Source organism: Lipophrys pholis (assembly GCF_963383615.2).
Source record: "Lipophrys pholis genome assembly, chromosome: 3".
Taxonomy (NCBI): domain Eukaryota; kingdom Metazoa; phylum Chordata; class Actinopteri; order Blenniiformes; family Blenniidae; genus Lipophrys; species Lipophrys pholis.
In genome coordinates, this window is record NC_137627.1 from 30,686,774 (window position 1) to 30,704,631 (window position 17,858).

At 39.6% G+C, this 17,858-nt stretch overlaps 1 protein-coding gene across 1 annotated transcript in view; it reads right to left on the bottom strand.

The window, feature by feature from the left end:
- arhgap42b (Rho GTPase activating protein 42b) overlaps positions 1-16,070 on the bottom strand; it is a 105,954-nt gene extending 89,884 nt beyond the window's left edge. The window contains exon 1 of the mRNA XM_080458971.1: positions 15,793-16,070. Within this exon, the coding sequence (XP_080315097.1) occupies positions 15,793-15,946 (154 nt within the window). The 5' untranslated portion in view covers positions 15,947-16,070. The remainder of the gene's footprint in view (positions 1-15,792) is intronic.
- Between the last annotated feature and the right edge of the window lie 1,788 nt (positions 16,071-17,858).

Sequence of the window (17,858 nt, forward strand, 5' to 3'; positions counted from 1 at the left end):
AAGTGAATTTCACAGTTTTGCCACACAATCTCCCAGTTAAAGATAATGACATACTATATATTTAATTTAACCCAAAATATCTTAAGCATATGTGATATGAAAGCAATTAAATAATGTAAATATCACAGTAGGCCTGGACGATAAACCGAAAATTTACAGTTACCGAAATTTACCGACGTCATTTTGCCCATTTCGGTATATTCGGTGTTTGAAATCCCTTGTAGCACCACATACGCTGTGCAGCGTACGTTTCACATGCCTCGTTTACGATGACGTAGCGGGACTGTGCTTGCGCGCTGAGACTCAATTCCACCAGATCTGGTCAGAGCATATTCTAAGCTTCATTCCAGTCTTTAAATTGTGTTGATAGGCCAAGTAAAACCAGATTTATGATGAAAACATGATGAGCTAAACATGATGTTGTCGGCCACGCTCGGTGAGCGGTTGGAGCCGTTAAAAAACTTTTTATTAATTTATTTGTGCATGATTTATGATCAATCACAGTTTCTAAGCATTCTAAATACGTAGATCTATATCTTCAATGTAGCTCCATGCTCCCCCCTCCCACGCTGAATCACATGGCGCCAACAACCGGCCAATCGAAAAAAGAAAATAGCAGGCATATCAGGAAATACTGTTTTATTCGCGGACTGAGTATTTCAGACGATAAACGTTATGAAGCAGATAACGGCTTTAGAAGTGATCAAAGCAACTCCTCTTTGATCGTCCAATTCATCCATACTTGTAATCAGCGGGCAGAGTCATGCTAGCTGCAGCAATCCCCGCCTCCATCGCTGACAGAGCGACGCATAGCGGCCCGCTGTCCGCCGGGGCTCGACGTGAAAACTCATTTTACACACTAAATATGTAACTTTTATCAGGTTAGATAGGCTTTTTTTCATATAACTGTGGAGAAATCCATTTTTTTCAGATGCAGTACATACCTGTGCCCTTGCTGATAATTTGTTCATGCGCCAGTCTCTTGACAACTTGAATGTACAAATAATGTATAAATATCCATCTTTAGAATTTGTTCATAAGAGATAGTATTTTTAATACTTTGTGTTTGCAGTTATTCTATATACTTTTAAATGTATTCAGTTGTTCTCATTTCAAGTAATCTGTGCTTATCAGCTCTTCAATAAATCTTAACAAGTAAAAGTACTTAATTTGTATTTTCTTCATTTATTTTCAGACAGTGTAGTTTTACAGTCCATTACAGTCCTTTAAATTGGCAATAAATATGTCCAGGGGAATCATACTATCAACATAACTGCCACATCTAATGGCCAAACATTGTTTTGCGCAGTGGAGTACTTATTGTCCATTTATCGTTATCGAGGTGAACTGCTCAATATATCGTTGTATTGATTTGAGGCCATATCGCCCAGCCCTATATCACAGTGTAGTTTGCACTGCTGCCTCACAGTGAGAATATTTCCAGTTCAGGTCCTGACTTGGGATCTTTCTCTATGGGGTTTACATGTTCTCCCTGAGCATGCTTGGCTCTTCTCCAGGTACTCTGGCTTCCTACCAGTGTAAAAACAGGCTTTTAAGGTTAATTAGTGGTCTGTTGGCAGGTATGAATCCAAATGCCTGTGACTGTCTCTCTGTGTTTGACTTGAAGACTGCCTTCACCCAAAGTCAGCTGGAATCAGCTCCAGCATCTGGCAACCCAAGCTCAAATCAAGCTAAAGGCCTTAAACCCAAAATTAAACTTAATGTAGTGGTTAGCATTCTCATTCTCACCATGTCACCACTGTGTGGCCACACAGAATCACAAACAGAAAATCCTATAAAACGTCAAACACCTTGATGAGCCTAAGACTGATGTAGTAGAGATCTAAAAAAATATCCTCACTGTGAACACAAATTGTAACTATCAAATGCTCCGTGTTAAAAACCTGCGCACTTATAGGGGTGCCAAACAGCATAAACCAAGCACCTTATTAACTAATATTTACCTTTGACTGAGCCCAGCAGTGGGTGGATAGAGCAGACCATATAATCTGAGCATGAAAAGGTAAAAAACAGACTCCAAGTTGCTTTATCTGACCCACCGTTGTGAAAATCACATTGTACATGATCAATCAGTCTTTCAATTGAACACTTGGTTAAAATAAAAGCTTTTCAGGGACTTTAAAAGCTGTGGATACTAAGGATGCTCCAATCAGGTTTTATGCTGCCGATTCCAACAATGATCACATGGATTGGCTGTAAATTTTTCGATTTAGTTTGGATTAGTGCTACTGGTTATATGGTCTAAAAAAGTAACCATAAAATCACTTTAATTTAGACAAAAACATATTTTTTCTTGAGCATGCTTCAGATAGACTGCCCAACCCCTCACGTTCACAGACAAATTTCAAATTTAAACAGCTGGAGTTATATGAGTTTCTGTCAAAAAGTAAGATTTTACAAGAGTACACTGAAGTCCTCATAATAATTACATAACTTACTTTGGTAAATACACATTTTTACCAGATAGAGCTAGAATGGATCACAACGTTTATCAACGCAACCTCCTTGAGCTGTCCATTGCGGCCGGCCAGTGGCTGCTCAGAGGTAACGATAACTAATGTACTTCCCAGGATGTTGCAGGATGTAAACTTTACATCACTCTCACAGACCATATAAAAGTGCCACACGGCAGACATGCTTGCTGGGGTTTGCCGCAGGGCACCTGCGCAGTGTGAATGAAAAGGTGGAGTGGGACACTACACAGGGCCGCTGCATGTTGCAAAGTATGAGCTCCAGGTGATCGATTTTTGTGATCGGGAATGAAAGGCATTGATTGGTATGCACCGATCTCATACTTTCTGGCCGATCATGATCGGTGGCCTGTTGATCGAAGCGCCACTACTGGACACTACTGGACACTACTGGATTTCAATGAAGATTTTAACTGACAATTCATAATGTCCAGCAAAAGAGTGCACTTTTTTTAAGTGTCATGGAGAAGAAACAACCGTGTGCCACATTATCCATCTCGATTTGAAGAGGCAACAAAAGTGCCCGTGAAGCCAGGCAACTGTAAACAGGAGAATGATGTGCTCTGTGTGATAATCACTTTGACTGACAGAGCAGCTACAGAGCTGCCTCAGAACAGACCTCAATCTGGAGTCCAACACATTTCCCTGAACGGTCTGAGGGGAGGTGGCTTTTAGGACTACAACGTCTAATCCTTTTATCAAAATCTGTCCACCAAAAAACTAAATTGCAGAGCCCCTCACAGTGCTGCACGAGCAGCGCTCACCGCCTCACTCGACCTCATTGCCACACAAGTCACATCATGTCCACTTGCATTTCATTCCCATTACACCAGTTAAAATTCATCAAGGTAGTCGAGGTGGCGGCAATACGTCATAAATGGTATAATCCTGCAATACGCGGTATGCCTTAGTCACAGTCCAACAGACACAGACACTGAGAGAACACATGCACACCCCCACACAGTGCAGCACAGTGATGTCAGACCAAATGCTATCCGAGGGAGGATGGGGGATGTTTATACAAGCATGTTTACAGGACATTTCCTCTGGCTGAGCCTTGGGAGCATCATCTGTCCTCAGACAAACAAATGCACAGAGTTCTCAAAGCTGAGCGGGATTGTGAAAACACTCGATGACAAACAAAAGAAAAAAGCTGCATTTCGTATCTGTAATTAATGAAACAACAGTCGCTAATTACAGCTATATTAAGATGCATAAATGCTTCAGAATTATGCAGGCACAGTTGGAATGAGTAAAGGTGCAGTTTACAGACTTGCTAAATACTTTCTTTTTCAATAATAACAACCACCCTTGTGTATGTCAGCCATTCATTACTGCAGATATCCCAGGAAGAGAGCGTCACTAAATCGCTGGGAAGCAAGCGTGGGCATGGCGGGGTGGCAGGAACACATTGTTAGGTAGCATAATAATGGCCTGTCTCCTGGTTTAGATAAAGCAAATCTTTGTGTTCGCTAACACAAAACATGACAGGTCACAAAATTACATTATTCTCTAATGATCCTTAAAGAAAAAAACTGCCATTTTTAGTGTATTTTTAATAACTACAGAAGAAAAAAATACTTTAAAGACTGCTATTACAGACAAACTTTTGAAAATAATTCAGTTTTGTAGTGTTTTAAAGCCCCAGGCTGAAGCTTCGGCTATGTGGATGAAAGGGTGGCAATACACAATTACACAGAGTACATCCCCAACCTGCTGACACCATGTGTGAGGAGCAAGCGCTTGGCTTGATGTTTAACAAATACAAATCATGTATGAAGGACATGATGCATCACCCAGAGGAAGAGTGATTGAGTTTGAACACGTCTTCGGTGATGCCTTATCCACACCGGGAGCTGCTTTGGGTCTTTAGTTCAGTCTTTCTATCCACATTCATCATTTTCATCAGGTTATAAACCATAAAGCTCTGTAGCAACAGTGTAGAGTACTGTGCCAATGTTTTAGGTCGAGGAAAAAGCTACTTTACGATCATGCAATACCAATATGGAGGGACCTGACTGAATCCACAGTTGTGCTGCAGCAATGGAAAATGACTCCAAACGTTCAGTTTTCCATCCCTTGATAAAATGATAACATTGGCAGAATACATGTTTAAACAGTGCTACACATCAAGAAAAGTATATCATATGTTGGATTTCAAACAATAAGGGAAGAAAATGTTTTTAAAAGCATGACAATCCAGCTTTACGCTAAACAAAACAAAAACTCCCTTGCATGTGCATCTTATTCAGACATTGAAAATGGAAATGTGAAAAAAATCAGAAAAATGGTGACAAACTGTTATTTCACCATTTGCACTGCACACTTCAAACTACTGCAAGTGATAACATATCCCCTTTCAGACATACTTCCTATGTGTTTAGTCCAGAGGTGTCAAACACATTTTAGTTTAGAGGCCACATACAGCCTAATTTCCTCTTGAGTGGACCAAGCCCATAAAATAGTGCCACATAATATCATTTAAATGGTAATTTTAAAGGCTTTTCTTTGTTGAGGTTCAGAGTATACATTAGGAAAATGCCTATTTTACCCCATATTTTACTACAATCTTAACATGAAGCCAAATTTTATTAAACCTTCTAGTGCAAAATATAAAGATCAAAAAGACTTCTCCTATAGCTGTTGCATTATGCATGTTTTTACAAACTCACCACGGCAGCATGGCTTTCAGGCGAGTTTGATAGGAACAAGGTCGCTCGCATTCATAGCAGACTCACTGATTTCTCAGCTCAAGGCTCAGTGTCGTGTTGTGTCAGGAACTCTGCAATATTTATATTGGAAAACAACTGCAATTAGAGTATAGAGAGTACCAACAGGATGATACTGTATAACCTTATGTAAAGAACCAGTGAGTAATGTGGCCCATTTCACTTCCCAACAAAATGTTTGTACTTAGTAAATAGAAGATTTCACCTATACAGCACATTTCCACCACTTTTATGCAATCTCAGAGCACTTTACATCTTTCATCCATTCATACACACATTCACTCATAACTGGATCGACTGCCATTCACGGTGCTTGCACAACATCAGGGACAAGATGGGGTTGACTATTGCCTAAGGCCACAAAGACATATGCAGAGGTGGAGCCAATGTTACACTTTCGATCAAGAGATTGGAGGACAACTTGACCACCTGAGCCACATTTACCACATCAACAGAGAGAGTTTAGTCTGATTACAGGAGATTCAGGAAATCTGCAAGATGTTTGAAATAACATTTCTACAGAGTTCTTCCAAGAACTCTGTACATGTGCATCAATTGACAGATCAGGTTGGTCCATCAAATATTGACTTGTACTCTGGTTATTAACATGTTTATTCATAGATTAAAAAAAAAAAAAAAACTAACTCAAAATGCTTCACTCTTTGGCTCAGTTGGTAGAACATGTTGTCTTCCAAATCTTCCCAAGGTGGGTCGTTTGCCCAAAGACCATTCAAGTAAGATGAGGAAACAAAGTACTGATTCCTAAAATAGTCCAGTGGTGTGAAGAGGGTTTTAGTGGATTGTTGTCTGTGCACAGTTTGAATGTTCTTGAAGGTTGTTTTTTTTTTCCACCTGGTTTCCTCCCACAAATTAATGGCATGTTTTGAGTTTCATTTATGACTGTAAATTGAGGGAATGCGCTATGTGTTCGCTCTCTGTATGTGGCGACCAGTCCAATTTGTACCCCGCCTTCACCCATAGTGAGCTGAGATTGCCTGGAGCTCCTGCAATGGTCATTTGAATAAAGCTGCATAGAAGATGAAGATGGGTGTGGTTTTGGGCATCTTGCCTGTTTACACAACATCGGTGCTCGGAGCCAATGAAAACACAACTTTTTTAAAACAGCTCCCAAGGTGGAACATTTTGACAATGCTCAGGCTCCGTTGACGTGTAGACCGGTGAAAACGACACTTTTCAGAAACGCTCAGGTTCAATCCTGAGTAGACTCGCTGGAATCGCTGCTACTGCGCATGTGCATCACGTCAGTAGTAAATAGTTCTTCTACATGTGTGAGTAGATGGACAATAACAACAAAGTTGCCTCCAGAGTGTCATGACTCCCAGTCCATATTCTCCTGATTTGGTAGTCTTATAGTTGAGAGTCTACCAAAATAACAATGCAACTTTGCCGTCTGTCTATATGAATGTGCGTGTACTCATATTGTTCATTTTGAAGTGTATTGGTCTTTAATCCCCAATGTGTGATTTCATTACAAAAACAAAAAAGTGTCAACTCATGGCCCAACTATCTGCATAGTTTTAAATGTTTTTGCTGTTGCCATGTAAACAAACACTGTTTTCAAAACTTTCCCATGTAAACACAAAACTTTTCTGAAACAAAAATATAAAAATGATGTGTTTGCCTAAAGCACTTTAAAGTCGTGATTAAAACACACTATAAAAGTAAAGTCCATTACCTTTTACTTTCCAGATTGTCTTCACATCTGCTTTAAACCTTTGCACAGTACTGTAATACAACAAACACAAAAATTGAGGCTCACTGATGAAACTTTTAGCAACATTTTCAGCCAGCAGCTCAGTTTAAACCAGTCTATAGAATATATGGATACGCCATATGTGAGACTCCCTGGAGCTGTCCCAAAGGATGTTGCAGACCTTATCTTGTGAATCAAATCACTTGCTATACAGTCCCCACACTGGAAAAGCCAACACTGCAGGCTCAACTTGAAATATCCAAAGCAAGCTAAACATGAGGCAAGTGAAAAAGGTCAAATATCTAACAAGCCAAGCAGTCATAATAAAACATTTTTCTTCAGAGCAGTCCAGGCAACCCGTGCCAGTACATGACAGGTGGTGAGAGAGAGAGCATCACAAACAAGATTCCCATGGTAAGTCTGATTTATCTAACTAATAATACATGATGGGGTGTTTTGATATACAAATACGATGAAAGGGGTACATGTCATGGCTCCTGTAGCCTCATTTCATCATCTTGGGAAATGCTCTTTGCTCTCTTCCAGTGGATGAATAAGAGTGATGCCATTTTCATGCCTCTACGATAAATATGAAACAACAGCCAGGAACGTGTTGGCTGGGCTCAGCAAACACTGCAACACGATCTAACTACAAATACCTGAAGCTCAATAATTAACAGGTTATAATGGATTTGTTTAATCTTGACAAGAAAAGAAGTGTTAAAAAAAAAAAAGAAAAACAAGTTGCAGTTCTATGTGTGGTTTAATGTGTCAGAGGATTTGTCATCAGTATGAAATCACTTCCTGGAGTCTTGTCATTGCGATGTGAGTGCAGAAAGTTGTGCCTGGCCAACAAACAATCTGGCACCAGCAGCCAAAATGATTAAATATACCTGCTAGTAACAGGTTGAACCCTCTTTTTACCATCAGAACAGTATAGTTCAGGGGTGTCAAACGTAAGGCATCTGGGCAACAAAACTCAGGGAGGCTTTGGCCATTAAACTGTGTTTAGTTCATACTAATGGTCTCCTACTGTGCCAAGGAAATCCTCCCCCACCTCATTACACCACCAGCAATGGCCTGAACCTTTGATACAAGGCAGGTTAGATTCATGTGCTCATGTTATTTATGCCAAATTCTAACATCTGAATGTGGCACCACAAATGGAGACTTGTTAGATCAAACATTTTTCCAATCTTCTAATGTCCAGTTTTGGTGAGGCTGTGTGAACGAGTCTAAATTTCCTGTTATTGGCTGACCAAAGTGACACAGTCAAGTTTCAGGATTCACTGTGTTATTTGTTCTCAGTTGTAATTGTCTGTCTTGTAAGCTATTATTATCATCAAAATCTTTCATTCTTCTCTGACTTCTTGCATCAACAATGCATTTTAACCAAGTGAACTGCGGGTCACAGGACATTTTTCAGACGATTTTCTGTAAATACTAGAGGTGGATGTGCATGAAAAACCCAGTATATTAAAAGTTTCAGCCTGTATGGTGCCAAACTCCATGCCATATTTGATACACCTTTCTACTAAATTCCCACGCTCGGTTTGAAGTTCAGCTACCCATTTTGACTGTGTCCACAAGCCTAAGGCTGTGTGGAGGTGGTTCGCGGCAACACATAGCATTTGCATATTGTTTGCATATGGAGAACGTATTAAGGCATAATGGCATTTAACAAGTCCTCTTGTCGGTACTCAGCATCAGCAAGTAGCTAAAAGTTAGAACTCGTACTTGTACTCGTCCTTTATAAAAGTGGTATTGATGCATCCCCACTAGATACACCGAGTTCATGCCATGTGATGTGCTCATTTGTGTTAATGACTGTAGGAAGAGGTGGAGCTAATGAAATGGGTGATGAAGTAACTGTCTCCCTCAGTTATAAAGTTTTCAAATTGCATGATTTTAGTGTTGCTCTGACACGTTAGTGGAGTTGTTGTCACTGTGTGGGTCAGTCTAAAGACTGGGTCACTCACTAAGGCCACATCCACAAGAGCCAAAACGATCTTTTTTCTCCCCGGGGTTCTCAAAAAAAATTCCACCCACACCTCACTATGAACACGGCTCAACGCGAGGCTTCTGGGCAATTAGTACATACGCCAGGCCTTAAGGGGCGCTGACCAAACACACCAAACACCTAGAAGAAGAGACAGAGCACATAGAAATTTAGAAGTAGACTCCTGCACATAAACCACCGTACAACTCTAGTTTTATAGGTGTATGACCCTGCTCCTCCTGCTACTAGCGTCAGTAGCTTCTGCAGCTCGACCGGAGCTTGTAGTCCGTGATTGTTGTGGTTGTTTGATGACATTGCTGACCGCGGTGGGCGGGAGTGGGGGGCGATTACGTCATCTTTTTTCCACAGATGATAGTCTTTGCCGTCCACACCTCGGGGTGTGAACGGAACACACCGGGGTTTTAGAATTTCCCCACTCTGGGACCCTTTCCCCCCGTTTTCACGCTTCTAAAACGCCACCTCGTATGGATGGTCGGCGAAAAACTGCTTATTTGGGTGAACCGGCGTTCTCATGTGGACGGCCCCTAAGTTCAGCTGAAGTCAGTCAATCTGAGGAAATTGCTGGTGGAAAAAAAATTGTTAAAAAAAACAGATGGAGACAAAACTTCACTAAATGCAAGTACATGAATAAAATCATAGCTGTAATTAGTTGCTAACTCTAATTTGCAAATGTCATAAAAAAACAAAAAAACTGATAACCACAAAGATTTCCTCTGATGATCCTCCATGGCAACCTGCATCACTCCAGCCTCAAGAAACTTAACCGTAACTGCAATTGAAATATATATAATTATTCCCTCTATGTGTGGTTTCAGCAGCCCCACTCACTAAAGGCATAATTAGCACCTTCAGTCGATTCAATTACTGCAGTCAAGCAGAGGGATTAGCAGAAGTCGGCAGTGGTTATTTACACCAGATGCGACTACAAAGCACAAACCACAGACAGCATGAAGCCGAGCACAGCTACTTGCAGCATCTGGAGATCCATCCGTTTTGCACCTGACCAAATAATTACCGACAAATAACAGTTTGAATCACAGTGTGATTCATAAGCCATTGTGTAGCACAAAGAATTTCCCAAACTTTATTCAATAAATCAGACTTGTACGGATCTATGCAGGTGCTTAAAGCAGTTTAACTATTCAACTTTTGTCTGGGGTAACCAGTAGTTTGTCTTTGAGACAAGACTGTTTTACTAGGCGCTCAGTTTTTCATAGTTCATGACAGGAAGGTGGTTTTTTTTTTCTCGAGTTTTGCTGCAGTCCTTGTGTGAATTCAGCCATTTTCAGTGTCTTCTGTTGCTTCATCTAATCCGAGAGAGACTCCATGTTGTGGAGATCAGGGCTCAGCGGGGGCCATGCCATCTGGTGGCGGGCTTCTCGAGTTGCCTCTTGGACTTCATCGCTGAATATTTGGAGATGTTGTCATACTGCAGAGTAAATTTGGGACTGATGAGAAATCTCATTAAAACTGTGTGACGCAGAATAATTTGAACATTTATTCTTTATAGGACACACATTAGAATACTTTGGAAATTAGAGCTTGGAGAATTGTTTGGAGACATTTTAAGACTTCTGAGATTCAACAGTTTTATATGCCATTTTTATACAAATTGATCAAAAACTATTCAGCTAACAATGTGAGGGGATTCTCAGTGGATTTCTGTAAAAAGTTATTTGTACTCTACTGAGTCTTAGGCAAAGAAGGTGCCTGAATTTGACTTATTAGATGCATTGGACTTATTTTTCACTTAATTTTCACTGCATATGAAAAAATACCAGTTATTGTAACATGCCTCATAAGGGGTTGAACCAGGGGTGTCAAGCTCATTTTGGTTGAAGGACCACATACAGCCTAATTTCTTCTTGAGGGAGCTGGACCGGTAAACTATCGCCATTATAACCTTTAAATTTTCATTTTGTTGTGGCACAGAGTATAGATGAAGAAAATGTCCATATTTTCACAAAACCAAAAACAATTACTACAGACTAAATGACTACAATCTTAACATAACGCCCATTTCCTTTATTTCAATTTTAACCTTTTTTGTTTTTTGTTTATTATGTTGCTGAGTATACATGATGAAAATGAACAACTACTAAATTACTACAATTCCAACATAAAGTCAATTTAATGAAATCATCTGGTGCAAATTACACCAAATTGGAATTACTGGTCCAAAGAACGTCTCCTGTAGCTATTGCTTTTTGTATGTTTTTACAAACTCCCCCTGACCGCATGACTTTCACGCTAGTTTGATAGCAACAAGGTGGCTATCTTTCATGGAAGCATCACCAATACCTCAGCTTGGGTCTCAGTGTTGTTTTGTGTCCACTACTCTTAAGAAATGTATTTAAAAAAATTATTATTATTATTATTAATACTACTACTAGTACTACTACTACTACTAATAATAATAATATTTGCCACCCCTTGGATAAACTGTTGCACATTAATCTATCATAAAGAGTTCTCAATTTAAGTGAGTTTATATACAACTGTGTGTCCTGATCAATGCCTTAATTTAGTGCCAAAAACCTTTTTTTTGGCAAATATCAGTACATTTGTCAATATTCTGAGAACAAAAATATTTCTAACCACAATTATATTCAAACACACCAACAACATGCAACACATGCAGGCTCAATACAGTTCAGCATCGTAGCTATACACCGACTAGAATCCAGCAGGTAGAGATCCTGTGCATGCGCATATAAGACAGGTTTCTCAGGTATTGATGGCCTGGCTGAATAGGGCTCATTGACATAGACAGGACATGAAGACCAATAAATCATCGCCCACATTTCAATCCGGAAACATGAGATGATTGCTACTGGAGGAAAAAAAATGGTCCAGTAATGTCACCAGCGATGGCGGGTCCGAAAGGGTCATAAACCTCTGCAGCGTCCTAAGTTAAAGCCCATCAATAATTTACTGCCGTCTCCTCGCTTCCTGCACTCTCTCTCCCAGCCTGACTGAAACTGGGCTTTCCAGTCAAAGGACTAAGCCACTCATCACCACAAAGGAAAGACAAACACAACTCACAAGTCATTTCACACAGCTCCGGAGCTGTTTATTTTGTGGCTCTGTTCCTGGATCAGTGGCGGTGGTCCAAACCAAATTCCAGAGTTAATGATAAAAAGGCCTACTTGCATAATGTGACTGTGTGAATGTGTTCTATTGTGGACGAAATATAGAGTTTCATGTATACTAAGCAATGTATAATTTTGTTATTTACACTTTATACATTCTACCAGCCTTTTAGGAAGTGAAGTTGGGCTTTACATACTTGTGCACCACTGCTTGATGGTTTCTGTGTTTTAAACATAAACTGTTTGCAAGAGACTGGATACGTGGAGAGATATACAAGGTAGGAGCCAGTAAAGCACGGGTATCAAATACATTTACTTAAGAGGCCACATACAGCCCAATTTAATCTCGAGCGGGCCGAATCAGTACAATAATGTGATAATAACCTTTCAATTTAAGCTTAAGCGCAGAGTATACATGATGAAAATGTCTATATTTTCACAAGAACCAATACTACAGAAAATGACTACAATCTCGACATAAAGCCAATTTTAATGAAAACTTCTGGTGTAACATACAGTGAGATGTCCAAAAAATGCAATCCATGTCCAAAAATCAATGTTTTCATTGAATTCTTTACCATTTGGTGGTTTGGCAGGTCAGATTGGAGCCTCTTGCAGACCGGTTTTGGCCCACTGGCCTTATGCTGGACATCCCTGCAGTAAAGCCTCAGCTGTGCTGTTTTATTCAATCAATAAGCCAATCAAATGCAATCAAAGCCACGATTCACTTTGCCACATTGTTATATGCACAGTACAACCTGGAGCATTAAGGTCTTACTTGGTATTAAACCATTTGCACAGACCTTTGACATCTCATACGGAGAACCTTCACTGCTATGAATAAAACATTCAGCACGGTATTCCTGTCCACCACCTGCCTACTGACACAACAGTTTTTCTGTAAAAGAGGTACAAAATAGAGGCTTTCAGCAAGCGATTGTCGAGTCAGTAATCCAATGCTAGTCAATGAAGAGGAGCTTCTCATTGTTTGGCTTCATCAAAGCCATATTACAGAAACTCAGACGTAAAACTGTGAGCAAATATTCTATAGATAAGCTATACGTATCTGCAATTTCACTTCAACTCACCAGTGTAGACAAAGTGATGCTTTTGATTGAGGCGATAAAGAAAGATGATTGAAAAAAGTTAAATTTCCCTACCATTTCTGTTGATCGAACAAACCCAAAATACTAAAATGAGGAAATTTAACGGTGTGAAAAACAAGAATTCTTAAAAGTGGGAGTGATTTTCAGCCTAAACCTTTAACCTCGTTTGCCCCTTACAGCCAGTATCTTGGAGATGTCGCTCATCCTCTGAGGCCACCGCAGCTCACCCTTTATTTGCTGTTTCTTATTAGGAGGAAGTTTCTCTTCACAGTTGGACATTGAATACTTACACATTTCGGTTTTTGATGGTTCAATGCAATGTTTCCCAAAACAATAAAAGGAACTAAGAAAGGAATGCTCTCTTGGAAACTTGGGGCCCTGCCATATTTAAATGTTTGCTTATAACAAGTAAACATCAGCTGCAAATTACTTTCAAGACATGTCAAGAAATCTGACCTTTTGTTATGACCTTGTTTTGATTTCTGACCTACAAATCAAATAGAAAATGTAAGATTCAGCAGTCCAACTTGCATACCTGAGTTTTCCAAACCTGTCTAAGACATTGCACAAACACCAGGGCACACTGTGAACCAAGCTGAAGTTTGGGATTTGTATTTCCAGATAACAGTGGTCTCTCTCTTTTAGGACCCTGTTTCTTTTCCTTTTTTCTTTTTCTTTAAAACACGTGCACATCTTCAGTTCCCACCAGAAGCTGTTTAAAGTTATTTTTCTATCATTATTGTGCATTTGACCTTTGGATTTTCGCCACCAGGTATGATTTAATGTTGAAATAATTCAATGAAATATGAACACAATCTAGTACAGTAGTGCACCATCTGAATTGCAAAATATGTTGACATAGCATGAAAACACAGTGCATGCAAATATCATTTATTGCAGTTCAGCTAGTCTTTTGCCATATGTATATTGCAAAACTTGATATTGCAATGACGATAAACTTGCGACTTACTGTACACAAGTAATTTGCAAGTTATTTACCCACCGGACTTGAATGTGTTTCTGACTGTTAGAGGAAGCTAGAGTACTCTGAAGAAACAGTAGTAGCCAAACACAAAGGTCTAAACTTGGATTCAAACCAACAACTTATTGCATGAGATAAAAGCACCAACCACTGCATCATTGCACCCTTTCTTCTCAAAACATATTTTGTCAAAAATGTTCATATTGTTACTAAAACAAAAATAATGGCGTGCAAAGTGTAAAGACAAACTGGAGCTAAATAATGGATCTAGTCCTGCATCTTTCATCCCACTTTCATCGAGTGGAGTTGATCCCAGTCACACACTCACACTGATCCCATTTAGAATCGCTGATGACCTTAAAAACATATTTTAGGACTGTGGGAATAAACAAGACTCAGACTGTGTATATTATTACAGTGAAGAGAGAGTGCTAACCACTTCAGATTGAAGAAAATAAAACAGGACTATGAAATCATCGCGCTCACTTGGGAGCTTTTAGAAGTCAATCTTACTCCAGTTAAGTGGAAGTACAATGGAATTCCAGATGAAAATACCTTATTTTGGATTCAAACCTGCATTTTCAATCTTTCTAATTCACTGAACTTTCTTGAAATCTTCAGGTTTACATGAACACGTGATTGACTTTTAAAGTGGCTTCATAATTTCAGACCACACTGCATAATAATGCATTTAATGTGTAAATTGCTGGATGTATCAGCTTGGAGGTGTCAACATGTCAATGTGGCATTTCGGCTCCACTGCCTCGACGACCACGGCGGCACATGCAGAGTGCATTCACTCTGTGAGAATGGTGATTAAAAGAGTGAAAGCATGAAGAATGGAGCTCTCTCTCCCCAGTAAAGGTTGATGGGAATGTGTTATTTTGAACAGTGAAAATACAAATATATTACACTGCTGAGTGATGAGTTAGTGAGAGCACCACAACACACCACTCTGCCCTTCCCACTCTATTTCAAGCCGGCTGTTTTCCATATTTATTACGGCCTATATTTCTAATCTCTCCCCCATTTCACAGACACACTTGTGACGTGAGCGGACCAAACTCTCATCCCCACAGGGATTCAGCAGAACAGGAAGTCTGCTTTAATCAGCGCAGTGGAATTTGAGGCAGAACTTGAGAGGACAATGACCCTCACGATATAGGGGTTGGCATCCTTGCTGTGACAGTCATGAAGGCCCTTTTTGCATGTAGTCATTAGAAGACTCAAGCAAAACGTCTGTTTCCTCTGCTTGGGATGGATGACCCTTGAGAGTGATTGAAAGCATCTTTCATTAATGAATTGCAGTTAGAACAATGTGCACTCTGCACTAATGAAATCCACATGTCTGACTGTAGCCTTTTTGACTGGGCAGAGCAGATCTATTCATATCACAGGGCTTAAAAGGCTGTGCGAGCGTCTGTGTGCATGCAGTGTGTCCGGGGAGGCAGAGAAAAGGCAACTAAATGTGCAATTACAGAAATCACAGAATAATCAATCGTAGGTGGTCTTTGCGTAAATGTGTGTTTTAAGCTTTCCCCACATGCAATGTAAATGTGCTCCAGTGGGGGACCACAACCCCCCACTGGCTGGACAGTCAGATGGGGAGCAGCAGTCTCTGCAGAAAGGCGCATGAACGCATCATCTGTCTACTTACTCCTGAGCGCAGTGATCAGCATGTTTCCATCCTTGATGAGCTCCTTGATGAATTTATTTGTCCGCTCCAGCTCGATTTCATGGCATTTGATTCGCTCTCTGAAGTCGGGACTGTCCAGGAAAGAGTCGCTGAACTCCAAAGTGGGGAGTCCCATTGTGCGAAACGTGACGTCTGGCTCTTTACGCACTGGAACTCTGCAGAGAAAACTTTTCACTTTTCATCCCGCAGCTCCGATAAAAAAAGACACCGAGTTCTCCAAACTACCCCCCCACCCCCCCCCCAAAAAAAGAAGTTTTCTTGCTCAGATCACTTCCTCACTTCCGCTTTTCCCCCCACATACCTTTCCTACAAATAGCGGTCTAATGACTCCTGCTGGTTACTTTTGGATAGTTTACAACAAACTTTGGTTTTGGATCATTTACGCAGTTAAATGACTCCAAACCTTTCCAAATGAAGCTTTAACCACATCGTGAATACAATATGAAAAGCTGCATGTTATTTATTTTTTTAAATCAATTTGCAACTTGAATACATTAACGTTTACAAAGAATTCCCCACGACGATTAATTTTCTGTTCTATTTAAATCGAGTGACGTTTTCGATTGTTTATTTTTTAATTCAAAGTCCGAATTTGTAATAAAATGTTATAAGTTATATTATAAAATGATCATTTCAGGTTACTTTTTATTTTTTTCTTATCTATTTTATGATAACACGTTGTTTCTTTAAATGAATCACTTTAGTGCAAATACCTTTTTCAATATTTTAGTATCCATTTGAAACGTACTGCTTAAGGAATCAATCACTTAAAACAATAAATCCATTTATTTATCTTAAACAGTAGCTAAATTTGTTAAAAAAAAAAAAAAATTCATTGGTTTTAAATAGTCAGGAAGGATTTTCACATGGATTAAAATTTATTCTTGATGCAATTGATTAGGCTTAAAACAACAGAGCGTTTCAGATCTCTTTGTTCTACTTTTCATTTTCTCTGTGCATTGTCCTTTCTTTTGCTGTTGTCTACTGCTTTGTGTTCTTCCTTTATGTCTAACATAATATACAGCTTTAACACTTTTTGTTGGTGTTTGCGAAGAAAAAGTTTGTGAGCAACTTCTGAGAAGAATCTAACCGATTAACTATGTCACGCCCCATGTGGTTTTTACTGCTCATCACTAAGAGAAGGAAAACACAAACTGAAACAAATTCATTATGACTTCAACTCATATACACATAAAAACCAAAACAGTATAAAACAAAATGTTAAAACCTGATATAGCAGCACCTGAGATGATGTCCAAGCTTTACATGGTGTATTGGATCAGTTTTAGGCAGAGCCTGGAAGTAGTGGTGTGCAGTACAAAAAGATTTGGTATCGATCCGATACCAAGTAAATATTGGCCAGTATCGCCGATAACGATTCGATAACGATACTTGTTAATATTTGTTGTCAATGCAACATCAGATTGTTAAATCTGGATGAATTTTCATGGCCTCTGTGTTTTTATGACTTTTCCTTTGGCTTATCAATTAGTTAAAACTGAGATAAACATTTCCAGTGGGCTCACCACCTGCAGGAAAGTTCTTAATCGGTGCAATGTGATCTGGGTGACAGTGCTCAGACTGACACCCCTGCGACCTGAAAACGGATAAGCGGGAGAAAATGGATGGATGGATGAGATAAACATTTTGGAAAAATGTATAGGTAAACAGCAAATACTTTATCATAGTAAAACAGTGACAAAATCATTTTCTCCCATACATTGTAATGTCTGGATTTTTTGTTAAATAAACAAAGTGTACAAAAATATGGCTCCACAACAAATTAGAAGAAAATATTATTTCAGGTTGACTTCGGGATGGAGCAGCATGCATGCATATAGGAGAGAAACTGAAACTAAGTATGGATCTCATGTAGGGCTTTTCCACCAAAAAGAACCAGGAGCTCATTCAGGGCCGTTGCGAGAGCCAGTTCTTAAATGAGCACTGCCAAAGAACCGGTTCTTTTTCCATTGTTAACAGAGCGGGGGGAGTGGGAGTGGGAGCCACGTCATTGCATCACTCCAAAA